Below are 13,860 nucleotides of genomic sequence, written 5' to 3'. Positions count from 1 at the left end.
AAATAATGTTTATCAGAACAAGAAAAAAATTTCATTTTCTTCCATCCTGGCAACTTACGGGCGGAGGTTCATCGGTAACGCAACAAGAGAAACACTGTATCCAGATCTCGCTCATCCTGCCGCCAAAGTGGTGGGGGCGGGGCCGCCTCCCTCCTCCCTCCGCCAAGGGCCTCAGTTTGGCGCGCGCGCGTACTCCTCGTTGCCACTGTTCTCAGGAACCTGCAACACAAGGAAAAAAAAAAAAAAAAAGATCACGCTTTGCTCCGGAAATGAATGCAGATGGTTTTGGCCGGAAATGAACGGACGCAGAAATGTCTCACTCAATTAACCGCAAATGCATTTGGAATGAAAAAGAAACAAACAAAGCGCAATGACAAAATTATACAATGGCTCTGGGTCGTAACTAGAGATGAAAACAGTCGGAAAAAAAACTGCAAAATTTCGGAAAAAAGTTTTTTCCGCTCCGGTCCAGAAAAATTAATTTTTTTCAACTTTTTAGGAAGTTTCAATTGAAATTTTCAGCAAAAAGTGATAAAATTTGAAATTTGATGCTATTTCCTTCTCCCCCATCCCTTCCTTGTATGTTAATTTACTGTCTAGTTTTGATAACGCGAGTTGTTTTATGATAATATAATTTGCATCTAGTTCAAAAAAATTTAATATTTTTTGCGCAAAAAAGATTTTTTTTTTTTTTTTCACAAAATTATCTTAATAATATCGATTAGGGGAACCGTTAGAGGTGAGAGTATATTTATATCTATTAAAGCTGTGCGATGTAGGAATTACTACATCGTGATGCATCGACAACGGTACATCACGATGTAAGCAGTGATGTTCCCATCATTTTTTCTGAGGGTATACTCCTAGTTATCCATTATGCACAATATGTGTATGCGATCATATACATAATCAAGGTTCGAAAATATCCGATATTTTCAATCTGCACAAACTAAAGTCTTAAAATAGTAAATGCATCTTCAAATCACTCTTTATTTTGTTATATTATAATTACAATGCATAGACTTAAAATTAAAAATTCTTTCATTATTTATATTTAAAAATTTATTTTGTATTTCTATCAATTTTAATGGAGTTCATTTAGTATTGGCTGTTTTACTCATTTTTCTTCTGTTAGATAATTGTACAGTTATATGACTCAGAAATAAATAACATACATTAGTCAGTGCACAGTCATTAGGCATTTTCATTTTTTTCTGAGCGATGTTTAATAATTAATCAGGCACATTTAATATGAATTAAAATTGTTACATTACTAATAATTTTATGAATATAAAATACAAGTAAAAAAGGAATAATATGTTACTTTGTTATATTAATGATGTATTATACATCAAAAAAATAGAGTACATAACTTTTCGTTTATTTTTAATAATAAATGAACAATATTACTATGATAAATATAATTTTATATTGAAAATAACGTAGTGGAAAAAATAAATATCGAAAATATCAAAATATGATATTTTCAAAATAAATATTGGATATATATCATGATATATATCGGCGAACCCTGTACATAATACGTCATAATATGAATTTTTTTTTTAAACTTGAGGGTATATTCGCTATGTGTCTAAAAAATGTTTGAGAGTATACAGCGTATATGGAGTATATCCCATGGGAACACCACTGGATGTAAGCATTTTTTTTTAATTTTTTATATCTTTACTTATAACTGCTTGTTTAATTTTTTTATTTTTACATAATATATTCGAGATACGCCCAATACTATAAACAATCACCAAGAAATTGTCAAGAAAAAAAAAAACATTGAAAGTGCAAGATAAGAGAAAATATTACAGACATGTGTTTTGAGATTACAATGAACTTTTTTTTCAATGCAAAAAAAAAAAAAAAAAAAACTGGTTTTAACCAAAAAAAAAAACGTTTTTTTTACCAACCCTGATAAAGGGGGAAAATAAAAAAAAGAGAAATGTGGGTGGAGCGTAATTAGCTGACATTCTTCAACATGGAAATTTTTAATTTAAAAATTTATTTTAATAAGAACTAAGATTTTCCTCCGACATTTTATAAGCAGAAGTGTGAAGCTCTTAACACTAAAAATGAAAGGTATCTACATTTTCCTATTTAAATGTTTAAGAATATAATAAAACATTTAATGAGAAAAATACAGGGATTAAAATCTTCATTAGTTGATTAATACTACTCACGAAAATTTTTTATATGCATTTAGATCACTTTCGAGTATCCCGCTCGGTTTCAGTGCAAGGCGCATCCCTACCCTTTATTGACACTACTGACTTATTATACATCTTAAACCGTTAAAGTAAAAAATATGAACTAATAATACACATACCAAATGTAGCTCAAGATGGTGGTGGTACTCTCTACTTTTTTTTATTTAAAAAAAAATCTAATTTGAAGAATTCATTTTAACATAATAAATGAATGAAAAATTTTCTTCTGGTTTTCCGTATGTACCCGAAAATAGGAACATTGCAAATATTTAATTTTGATACACACAATGTACATTTTTAATTCACATCTCAAAGTTATTTCGAGTTCAGTAACCAAAATGGAGAACAGCAAATTTGTTGCGCCGCGCCGTCTCGTATGCTCACTCAGAGACACTACTGAAAAAGCATTCACGGCTGCACATTAGGAAGAAAAAAGCTAATTTACGCATCAGTTAGAGTCAAGGTGTTTTAAGTGTAAAAGGTTGCGCTTTGGAATAGAATGTTTTGATACAACAAGGCAAATATTTTCCCTTTAAGATAGGCAGCGAGACAGATTGCTTGTTTCAATGAGCAGTATAATTTCAACGCCACCATTTATATAATGAAAAGTTCACTTAAATGTTTTCGGTTGGAAATTTTTTCCCCTATTTGGAACATTTTTGATCGGTAGAGTGCGGCGCCTTTTTGACTCTGGCGCCGTTATGCTCTGCACGACCTTGCACATAGGGACGGCGCGGCCCTGTTTGGAACCACAATCTGCGATAAAGAAAGGGGGGGGGGTCAAAACGAATTTTATGGCGATGAGTATTATTGTATATAATTTATAAGCGAACTATAATAATATATAAGCAAGCTATTATATATAAGCAAATCTTAAAATTTTATCGGTACAGTCTCGTTTCAGACAGAACTTCGAAACCTATCAATGATTGATGGTTCATCTGCAGTAAATTCCAAATAGAATGACGGGGCGGGGCTAGTTTTTTAGGGAGGATAAAAAAAATACGATCGTCAAACTAAGAGGGTGAAAAACGGAGATAAATTAAAAAAAAAGTTTGACTTATTGTCAAGTAATAACTTTTAACTTAACTTACTTTATTTTCATAGGTTGACCTGAGATGAAATTTATCTGTTACAATGTATTATTTATTTCTTTAAGTGCATTTTTAATGCCGAATTTTTTGAGGCTTCGATCAAAGAGCATGCACCCCCCCCCCCCTCTCGGCATTAAAAAAAGTTCAGTAGGGAGAAAGAAAAAACATAAATAAATAAACGTAAACATAACAAAGAACATTCAGCGAAAAGGATATCATAGTTTTGTAATATAAAGCCCCATTAATACACACGCGACTTACTTAAACATATTTAGACAGTATAAAATGATGGCAACATAAATAGCTCACACGCTTTTTCTCATCATATCCCGCAACGACATCGATACAACAAGGAACTTATTTGTTCGTGATCACTTGTTTAGAACGCGGATTGAAGTTCCAAAAAAAAGAAAGAAAAGAAAGAGTTGATAAATAGAGTGTACTGGTAGTTGTCACACAAAATGAATCTTTCTTTTTTACCCAGAGATAAAATAACATTCTAGCAGAGGGATGCTCAACCTTTCAGGCTCTGCCCCCCCCCCCCCCTCAGCACCGAACACTGACATGAGGTTGCGTCCATGCTATGCAGTTAAAATCTAGACAATTTCACACACAAAATTTTATTTTAACTACTTTTTTTTTCCTTTTGAACATATCATTATTATAACATATCTCATCAAAACAGCAAAGAAATAAATAAAATAAAGAAATATAATTTTTTTAAAGAAAATTTAGGATCAACCTAAGATATTGACGTGCAAATCACTCACTTTCGTAACATTGAGAGGGTTGAAACTTTTAATACCCCCGCCCCTCTATATATTTTTCGTTTTTATATACTCAAGCCTCCCTTAAATTTCTACTACACTCCTTGAGCCCCCCCCCCCCCCCCCCCCCCGAGTCGCTAACCGCTGTTTTTACACATCAAATAACTAAATCCTTGGAAAGTATTTTGTAAAAATAATGCTAGAATTTACAAAATAGTAGAGAGTCAGAGGTATATTCTTTCAAATCGCAAATCGCGCGTTCGGTTCAACTAGGCTAGTGTAGTTATACATAGTAGAATACAATAGATACTTGACATTTTTCTTTCGGTTTCGATGCGAATGCAAAATTTGATTTCAAAAATAAAATCCAGAAATAAAACAAATGTTGAGCATCGCATTTATTATTCAAGTCTACAAAAATTGCAAGTAAATTGAAGCGCTAATCATGTCTCAGTTGCATATTTTTATCCTCGACTGTTTTTACTTTGGCTGACCAGAGGAATGCAGATCTGCATCTTCACGATTTGCGATATCGTACTGTCTTTTCGTACGTACCTCATAGAACTCGTTTACATTTTCTGTAAAAATAAAGCGACCTACATTTTGGTCTTAGTAGAAAATTCACGTAATACATAATTTTCAATGTCACAATAAAACAAATAGCTGCTGAAAAAAAAATGTCAAGCAAAAAGTATTTCTCCTGCACATGCCTAGATTTACAAAACAACTCCTATATAGCGCATATGCTCTTTTCATTATAAAAAAATTCATAGATAATAAAATAATAAAATGAAATTGGAAAATAAAATAAAATTTGGTTACAATCTTGAAGAATATAACATTTCTCGGATCGAAAACGACTGCCAGTATCAGGCAATCATAAAAAGTCGATTTAGTTCAACGTTTCAGGTGACTGCTCATCTGTTATTTTCAAATGAGTAAGCGCAAATTTCTGTAGACAACGGCTTTCTTATATTGAGATCGTAAAACGTTTTCTTCTGCGAAAGATCATTTCCTGAGAAAAAAGCGACACCGCGAGTCGTTCGTCCCCCCCCCCCCCCCCGTCATTTTAGCACGTAAGGTTTGAAGCGAATGGTTTCTGAAACCGAGGCTTACGTTAAAAGTTTCCATTTTAGAAGTAGGAGGAAAACCAATTGTTGTAAGAAAGAAAAATTCTAAAATCCATGACGCAAAGTTTAAATAAATCCAATCATAAATTTGTGCAGTATTTAAAATCTCCGAAAATTCGGTTTCATCCAGTGCAAGTTCTGACCTCATTGGGAGAGGGGGGGGGGGGGGGGGAGAGGTCGGGCTATAGCCCCGTTAGCCTGAGAACGAAGTAAAAATGACTGTGTGACTTTGAAATGATGACTTCAGATTAAACAAGAAGTTCCGTCTAGAACTAGACGAGCCTACTTTCCCGTATACCCATACTACTTTCTAGTACCTGATCAATATTCTCAAAAATAGCTAAAATCGCAAATTTTTTCAAACATATTTTTTTAAATATTTTAAGCTGATTTCTAGGAATAAAATATTCCTTACTTTTCTTCAAAAAAACGAACAAATAAACTAGCAACACCTTTTAAACAAAGCAGCTAATACACTTCTTTCCATTAAAAAAATTTTTTAACAGCTTTCAAAACGAAAAAATAATAATAATAAGTTCATTAAAATAAATACATCATATAAAAAAAAATCGTTTCTTTTTCCCCTGTTGCCAAAAATAATTTTTTAAACGAATTAATGCACTTACCAAAATAAAAAAAAAACAATAAAATGTCAACTTAAAGAAATAATTTTCATTGTCAAAAAAAAAAAAAAAAATCGTCTGCGCATATTTTTCGAGTTTATTAACCGAAAACTAAATACCTAAATTAAAACTTTAGCGTGAAAATAAAAACAAATCATATCAACAATAATTATTTCACAGTTAAAACCACAGCAGCGGAGTCGGAGTCGGAGTCAATCTCATTTTGGGATAAAAGAGTCGGAGTCGAATATCCAAGAATAGGAGTCAGTCATTTGTCCTCCGTGTATAAATGTTTGCCAAAGCTACGAAGTCAGAGTCGAAGTCGGGGAGTCAGAGTCCGATTAATTGTCGGGAACAGGAGTCAGAGTCGGTGTCAGGTGCCCCTAAATTCTCGGAGTCGGAGTCGGGAGTAGGTCGTCAAGAGCTATTTCCAACAAAGTTTGTTTGAAGTAAATCCGCCCTTTAGTTCAGAATCTATATTGACTTTCAGTTTCCCCTTAGGCGCTAATGTTAAGAGATTTGAACTGTTCAAAATTGAACGAAAACTTGTTCAAATCAAAAAGATATTTTCGATACATGTTTTTTATCAAAAGTTTTTCCCTACAAAGTTTGTTTGAAGCCACTTCGCTTCTAAGTTCAAGATTTATTTTTGATTTGAATTTCCCCGTAGGCGCTAATGTTAAGTTTTTTTGAACTGTTCAAAATTGAACGAAAAATTGTTCAAATCAAAAAATGAATTATGGGAATGAGATGTCCTCGCCGAGATCTTTCTAACAAAAAAAAATTTGTTCGAATCGGACTATTCATTCAAAAGTTATTAGGGGGGGACAGACAGACAGACCGACAGACAGACAGACCGACAGACAGACAGACAGACATTTTTCCCCATCTCAATACCCTACTTTCCAATTTTTAATTTTTCAATATTTATCTAACTATTTTATTTATTTTTGACTTTTTTTTGTTTTTCGGGATATTTTTAAGATGTATTAAGCCTTCTTTCATGCTTTTTTCTTCTTTCTCTGATTTTTACAGGGAAAGTAGGCTAAAAAACCGTGATAGCATCAGGAAGCCTATTTCCTACAAGCCTTCCCATGCTATTGCAAATCACATTGTAATCTGTTGTACGTTTTAACTGAATGGGAGAAGGAGCTACAGTTCCTTTAGAGCCCCCCCCCCCCCCCCCCCCATCCAACACACCATTAATACGCCGCAGTGTATATATTTATTTAAATATAAAAGTGAATACTTAAATTCGGAAAAATATTGAAGTATTTGAAATCTTTGAAATTTCGGTTTCGTTAAGAGGTATTTCTGACCTCATGGAGGGGGGGGGGGGGGGGCTATATCCCCTTAACCTGGGGATGAAGTTAAATATATATGGCTGGTTTAGTTTGAAAGTTATAACTTTCTGATTTAAAAAAGCGATTGAAGAACGAAACTAGTTTCTACAAGCCTTTCCATTCCATTGCAGATCACATTTTAATCTGTTTCAAGTTTTGACCAAATGGGAAAATGGGAGGGGGCTACAGTCTCCTATTCCTCCCTCTTTCTATTAATATGCAACTACATATATTAGTTAAATTTAAATGTAATGCATATTTAAATTCAAAAATGTATTGCGGTATTAAAAGTCTCTGAAATTTCGATTTTATCTAGTTAAGTTCGGACCTCAAGGGGGGGGGGGTGCTATAGCCCCCTGCCCCTGGATCCGCAGCACTGCACACACACACAAAAAAAAAAAAAAAAAAAAAAAAAAACATTTAAATGTCTCGCAGAGGTTCAGAAGCTGTTGTGGATGTTGAATGATATTCTACTAAATAATAACTTAATAAAAAGTTAGATTATTCAATAATATAGGATAGACATTTTTTAAAGTGTACGGAAACTTTTGTGAGATAAAATTTCCGACACTTTTTTTGGTTTTTGATTTTTAAAAAATTAAGTTTTAATATGTTATTGAAATTTTTCATGTAGTTTTGCTAAAAATAGATCATGGATATTATAATTAAATACCTATTCCGAAATATTAATTTAACCAATGGATACGGGCTTATTTCATTGAAAGTTGTAGGTGTACGAACAGTTTTGGAAACCACTGAATGATAAATTTTAATCATGAATTTATTCGAAAATATTTGAGTGTACGAAGACTTTTGTAGCGTATTATTTCTCTGTCTATTCGTTTTTTGACCCATTTCAAAAAGAAGATTCGTCATTATTTTGAAAAAACTACAGAGTTTTATTTAGAACTAGCAAAAATACCCGGCGTTGCCTGGGTCAGTAATAATTATGAGAAAAAATCGTTACTTGCTTTTTTTTTTTCTGGTTTAAGTGAAAGAATTTAAAACACATCTTTTTGACATGATTAAAAGTAGAGTTTCTTCCTTACCCATAAAAGTAAAATAGCAATAAGTATAAAGAACAAAATAGTATTGATTTAGAAACGAAAGCACTATATTTAAGCATATACAAATTTCCAAAACATGAAATTATTCTTCTCATGTTTAAAAAGATAAATCTGTTGATACTTTTTTTTTTTTAACATGGAGTCTAAAACCTTCTCTGTATTGCTATTGACGTTGCTCGCAATCCCCCTTATACTTGCTTTAGTTATTTTGGGAAATTTCAATCATTGTGGGCTCTTGGTGCGATTTTACCGAATTTGCGGGAATCGTTTTGGGATACCTTCGATGATGCTCCCTCCTTCTTTCCTTACTTTGTAAAACGATATATTAATTTTCGTTACAAAGATATTATCGCCAGGTGCTGAGATACTTTTGGTCACCATAAAATGGCGCTAAAGAGTTTCATCCGAAATGTTTCCAAAATAAGTAGTAAAATTTGGCGATTGCTTGAAATTGTGCAAAAAGGAAAAATTAATGGAAGTTTTTGTGCTGTTTATGGATTTGCCTAATTTAGTTGCTGGATTATTTAACACAGTAAAAAAAGTTTTTTTAAGATTCTTTGATTGGTGATATTTTGTTTACATGGTGAAAACTGAGAAACATTATGACGTAGTCTTCGGGTTCAAAAAAAGCGACATTGAAAAAAACTGCCAAATGCATCAGCTACGGAAATATTTCTGCAAAAATTTTGGCGATCTGCTGGTATTGGATAATGAGTAAGTGTTCAATCAGCATAAATAATAATAAAAACCATTAATTACATTAAAGTTCCGTTTAAATGGAAGAATGATCAGCCAAATCATGTATTATTTGCCAATCTTGTGCAAAAATCTTACTTCAAGATTTGACTTGCGAAAAGCCTTGAACAGTCACGAAAAGCAAAGATAGTCAACAATACAACAATAGTCGCTATCGACAGGGAGTTGAGATGATACACTAAATACTGTATTGAGTTTAGGAAAGCCTTCGAACATGGAACTAAAAAGCTCATAACTCGTTTTTTATTCTACTTAGAAATTTCGAATAAGTGCCATCTTCAGCAGAAAAATCAGAGCTTTCGATGGACATATAATGTAAATATGTGCAAGTATTTTTTCACCCTATATTAGAGAATTTATACGAAAATTGTATTTTATTGCTCCCCTAAGGGGGGTTTTGCCCCCATAACGGGACGAAAACTACCCTATGTGTTATTCTGATGCATAAGCTATATTATTGTCAAGTTTCATCAAAATCCGTTCAGTAGTTTTTGCGTGAAAGAGTAACAAACATCCATACATCCAAACATCCATACATCCATACAGACAAACTTTCGCATATATAATAGTAGTAAGATGACATAAGAACAGGGCTGGCAAGTTTCTGCTGAGGCGGTTAAAACCACTGGTAGAAACCGGTTAAAACCGGCATGGCAAAAACCACTTACTGCCACATTTGAGGCAGAAACTGGCAAAAACTCACAAAATGAAAAAAAATAAATAAATAAATAAATTATTGACATGCAATAGGAAGTGCATGGAAAAAATAATTATTAACCAAAGCACAATTTAACTACGATATTACCACAATTTAAAATCAAATGTTACAGTGTTTGGACCCTGCAGTTGCTTTTTAGAAAAGGTGGTTTTTAAAATCTAAACAGTTTCTCAATCTAATACGTACAAATGACAAACTTGAGAATATTCCTGCAACAGAAGAGCTAGCAGGCAATGCATGAAGGAACAAGCAATGTTCGTGAAACTTTCATCTATTGTATTTTTTTTTTTTTTTTTAACTTGTCCACCATGTAGTAAGTGGGGTAGTAGGAGAAATGCAACTGGAAAAATAAGTTTCGAGAAGTAGGGCCAATTTGTTTTGCAAAGCTGTGACATTAAGTACAAATTCTATGTTAATATTAGCAAGTAAAATTCTGGCACTTTCTTCTTGAAGCACGTGATAATTTTGATCACAAACAATTTAGATGAAGCATATAAGTGAGCTAATTAAAATCAGAAATGCCTTTTAATTTTGTATGTTGCTTCTCTTTCCTGAGCACCTATATGATTTTTCGTCCTTTGTTAGATTGATCCAAACATTAGGAGCATCTGCAATTGAAAAGTTCCCTTCTCGAACTAAATCAAGGGCATTAGCATAGGATTTTATTTCTTTGAATGATGAAATAGTTTAAATTTTTAGTTTACTTAATGAAATATCATTTAGCAATCAATCACTTAAGTAATTAAAGATGCTTTTAAGTTTTTGCCAGTTTCTGCCGGTTTTTACCGGTTATAACCAGTTTCTGCCACTGGCACGGCAAAAACTAGTTTCTGCCAGCAGAAAGCCAACCCTGCATAAGAATGTGAAAAAAATATTGGACTTCATATTCGAATTCAGTTTTGCGTTATTTTGATTTTACTAAAAAATTTCGAAGTGTAAAACCACTTTTGGGAGCCACTGTATATGTATATAGCAAATGCGAAGTTTTTGTTGTCAGATCCTTCCCCCCCCCCCCCCCCCCCAAATATCTTTGTACACCATATTCAGAAACGGATCCAGCTTCTAACTTGGGAGGGATCATAGTCAAGGGTGGGATCATAAATGCAATCATCAAGTACAAATATGGAATTTGAGCGAATAATTCAAAATTTAAATCCTCAAAACGCAGCTATAGGCTATCTCGGGGCTATAGGCTATATTTATTAAACGAGGGGGGGGGAGGATCCAGGAGCCATTACCCTCTGGATCAGCTCTTAACCTCGTTCCAGAACAGTATTTGTGATGCTCACTTCAATTTTTTAAACAATATTGCTGTCGACAAATAAATATAGAGATATTCCCATGTAAATTGATGTGGCCTACTTAGAAATTTTCTTGTTACTGAACAAACAAATGATGAAATGTAAGATGTAAAACAGATTGTTGTCAACGGTAAGAAAGAAAAAAAATATTTAAAATGTTTAAATTCTAAAGACTATTTCTATAAGCTTGGTTCGCATTAAAATGTATGAAATAAAATAAGTACAGTGGCTCCCAAAAGTTGTTCGTACATCTACGACTTTCAATGAAATAGGTCCCTACCCATTGGTTAAAATTAATATTTTGGAATAGATTTCAATTATAAAATCTATGATTCATTTTTAACAAACCTACATGAAACATTGTAATAACATATTAAAACTTAATTTTTTAAAAATCAAAAACCAAATAGTGCAGGAAATTTTCTCACAAAAGTCTTCGTACACTTTAAAAAATGTCTATATATTATTGAATAACCTAACCTTTTATTAAGTTATTATTTAGTAGAACATCCACAACAACATTTAAACGTCCCATGAATAGATTGTTTTTTCCCCCCTTTTTGTTTAATTTCTGAGTAAGTGTACAACCACACTTCGAGTTTTACTGTATCTAGCTCTCTTTTCGTTTCAAAGCCGTATTTTCGTAATCTAGATTCCAGATATCTCTAAATATGTTACCTTAAGTTTAAATCTGGCGATTGAGGAGGCATTTCTAAGCTTAAGAACAATTTTTGAGGAACCAGACCGCAAACGTTGAAAACCGTGTGCTTCTATCGTTATCTTGATACAAAACAAAGCTGCTTTCGATGACCAAATTTTGGGCTAGTAGTTTAAAATTGTTTTTTAAAATATTTAAATGAACAGCGTGATTCATTATTGCATCAAAAAATTCTAAACTGCCAAGTCCTGATGCTGATATGCAACCTCAGACAAGAACACCTTCACCGTCCTGATTAACTGATCCAACTAAGTTCTTAAGATTAAGTTCCTCATTTTTTCATCTATTTACAATTATGCAAAAATTTAGCAAAAACTGTTGAATTCATTTTCATCTGTACACTGTTAAAACCAGGGATTCCAGACGAGTGAAAATATTCCCCCTAAGGTGAAAGCATGGTGTCCAAGGGTGCCATACTGGCCAGGAAATAGAGCAGGGGTGCCAAAACAGCAAGCAATGCTGGCGCATGCGCTTCCGGTATACATTCACCATTCAACTACTTCAATATGGCGGTCGAACGATAAGTTGCATCTACGCGTGGCCTTCTATGTCTTTCACATTGAATGAAGATATTGGATTAAATCTCAACTTTTCTAGGATAATTCTTTAAAATGACAAGTAAGTACAGCTTTTGATTACTTTGTAGTTTTTAGGGCTTTCAAACATAGTTAAAAGTACGTTTACTGCTTTTCAGTTCCGTTAGTCCGTTACGGTAGCGTAGTACCGTTAGTTGTGTAGTTTCAGTTTACCGTTACTGTCGTGAAATTTCCATCATTCAAAACGCTACAAAAATATATCTATCATTATTTTCGTGAGTACTCGATGAGCTACATTTAATCACCAAAATAATAACCGCAATAAGATTATCAATAATTAACAAGAGAGAACCTAAATAAAAATGATTCTTGTGCTTCGTAGATTACTCTACAACAGCAAGCGCAAAAAATAAAAAGGAAATCTCTCTCCGTCTATAGCTTTTTTTTTCTTTTTCGTTCAAGTGTTTGAATCATTTCCTGTTAGCGTTTAATATTTCAATAGCGTTAGGAATTTCTTATTTCTTTGTTTTTCAAACTGTCGAAAAATTTCATATGCGTTTTATTTTATTGTTACTCTTGATTGAAATTTTGAACTTTTGAGAAACGGTTTTGTTTTTCCGTAACTTTAATATCCCAGAATATTTTTGGCTCTTCATGTAAATAATTCATAAGTACATCTACACTTTACTTTCGGTGCGGTTATTTCTCACAAATAATCATTAACTTAACTATGATTATTGAAATAATTACTAGTCTTTAACTTTAAATATATTTGTGACAACTCTTTGATACCAAGTAAAGTGGGTTTTATTGTTTTATTCATTTTCAATATTACTTAGTTTAAAAAAAAACTCATCAGTACGCAGAATTTTTTCACAAGTTTTTAACGGCCCGAGTGTTATTATAATTATAATTATTTTTTATTTATTTTTAAGAAAAGAATAAAAATTTCACAGGTCCGCAATGTTTTTCATTTGCTTTTACTGACCCGTGGGCCAAAAGAGGTTGAGAAACACTGAGTTAGAGCACGATCAGATGAATTAAAGCAATGAGCACTTCTTAACCATGTTGAAAACTCTGAAATGTGATCAAATGCTGTAATTACAAGTTTTAATCATTTCCAGTACTGAATTCATGCAATGTGAAAAATGTCCAAAACGTAGAATATCAAAGATTTTTTTAAGTTTGATACTGCTCTATGGATTATAACAAGAATGAAAACATAATTGCAAAACATACATTGCTACGAACTAAAATGATCGCTAAAATGAATGCAAAACCCCATGCATTCACCCAAAAAAAAAATCAACTTTAAAAATTTTTTTTGAAAATGGGATATTTGTAGAACAAAGAGGCTCAAAAGTTTGGCTGATAATTTTCTGACACAAGGGTACATTTATTAGGACTCGACCTATGGCATTTTGCCGATGGGCCGATGCCGATTGTTCAAAGATGGCCGATTGTTTTCCTCCAATAGCCGATTGCCGATGGCAAAAAAAAAAAAAATCAAACAGAAATAAATTGATAAGATTGTCAGGGTTTAAAAGATCATTGACTCATTTCACTTTACTTCCTTTTCTACGAATAA

At 32.8% G+C, this 13,860-nt stretch overlaps 1 protein-coding gene across 1 annotated transcript in view; it reads right to left on the bottom strand.

Annotated features, from left to right (window-relative positions):
• LOC129235245 (CDC42 small effector protein 2-like) overlaps window positions 1-13,860 on the bottom strand; it is a 72,622-nt gene that overhangs the window by 41,288 nt on the left and 17,474 nt on the right. Inside the window, exon 2 of the mRNA XM_054868955.1 lies at window positions 59-219. Coding sequence (XP_054724930.1) covers window positions 59-115 — 57 coding nt within the window. The 5' untranslated portion in view covers window positions 116-219. The remainder of the gene's footprint in view (window positions 1-58; window positions 220-13,860) is intronic.

This window comes from Uloborus diversus, chromosome 2 (genome assembly GCF_026930045.1).
Source record: "Uloborus diversus isolate 005 chromosome 2, Udiv.v.3.1, whole genome shotgun sequence".
Classification (NCBI taxonomy): Eukaryota; Metazoa; Arthropoda; class Arachnida; order Araneae; family Uloboridae; genus Uloborus; species Uloborus diversus.
The sequence above is the reverse complement of the archived record's forward strand: the minus strand, read 5'-3'. Positions and strand labels throughout refer to the sequence as shown.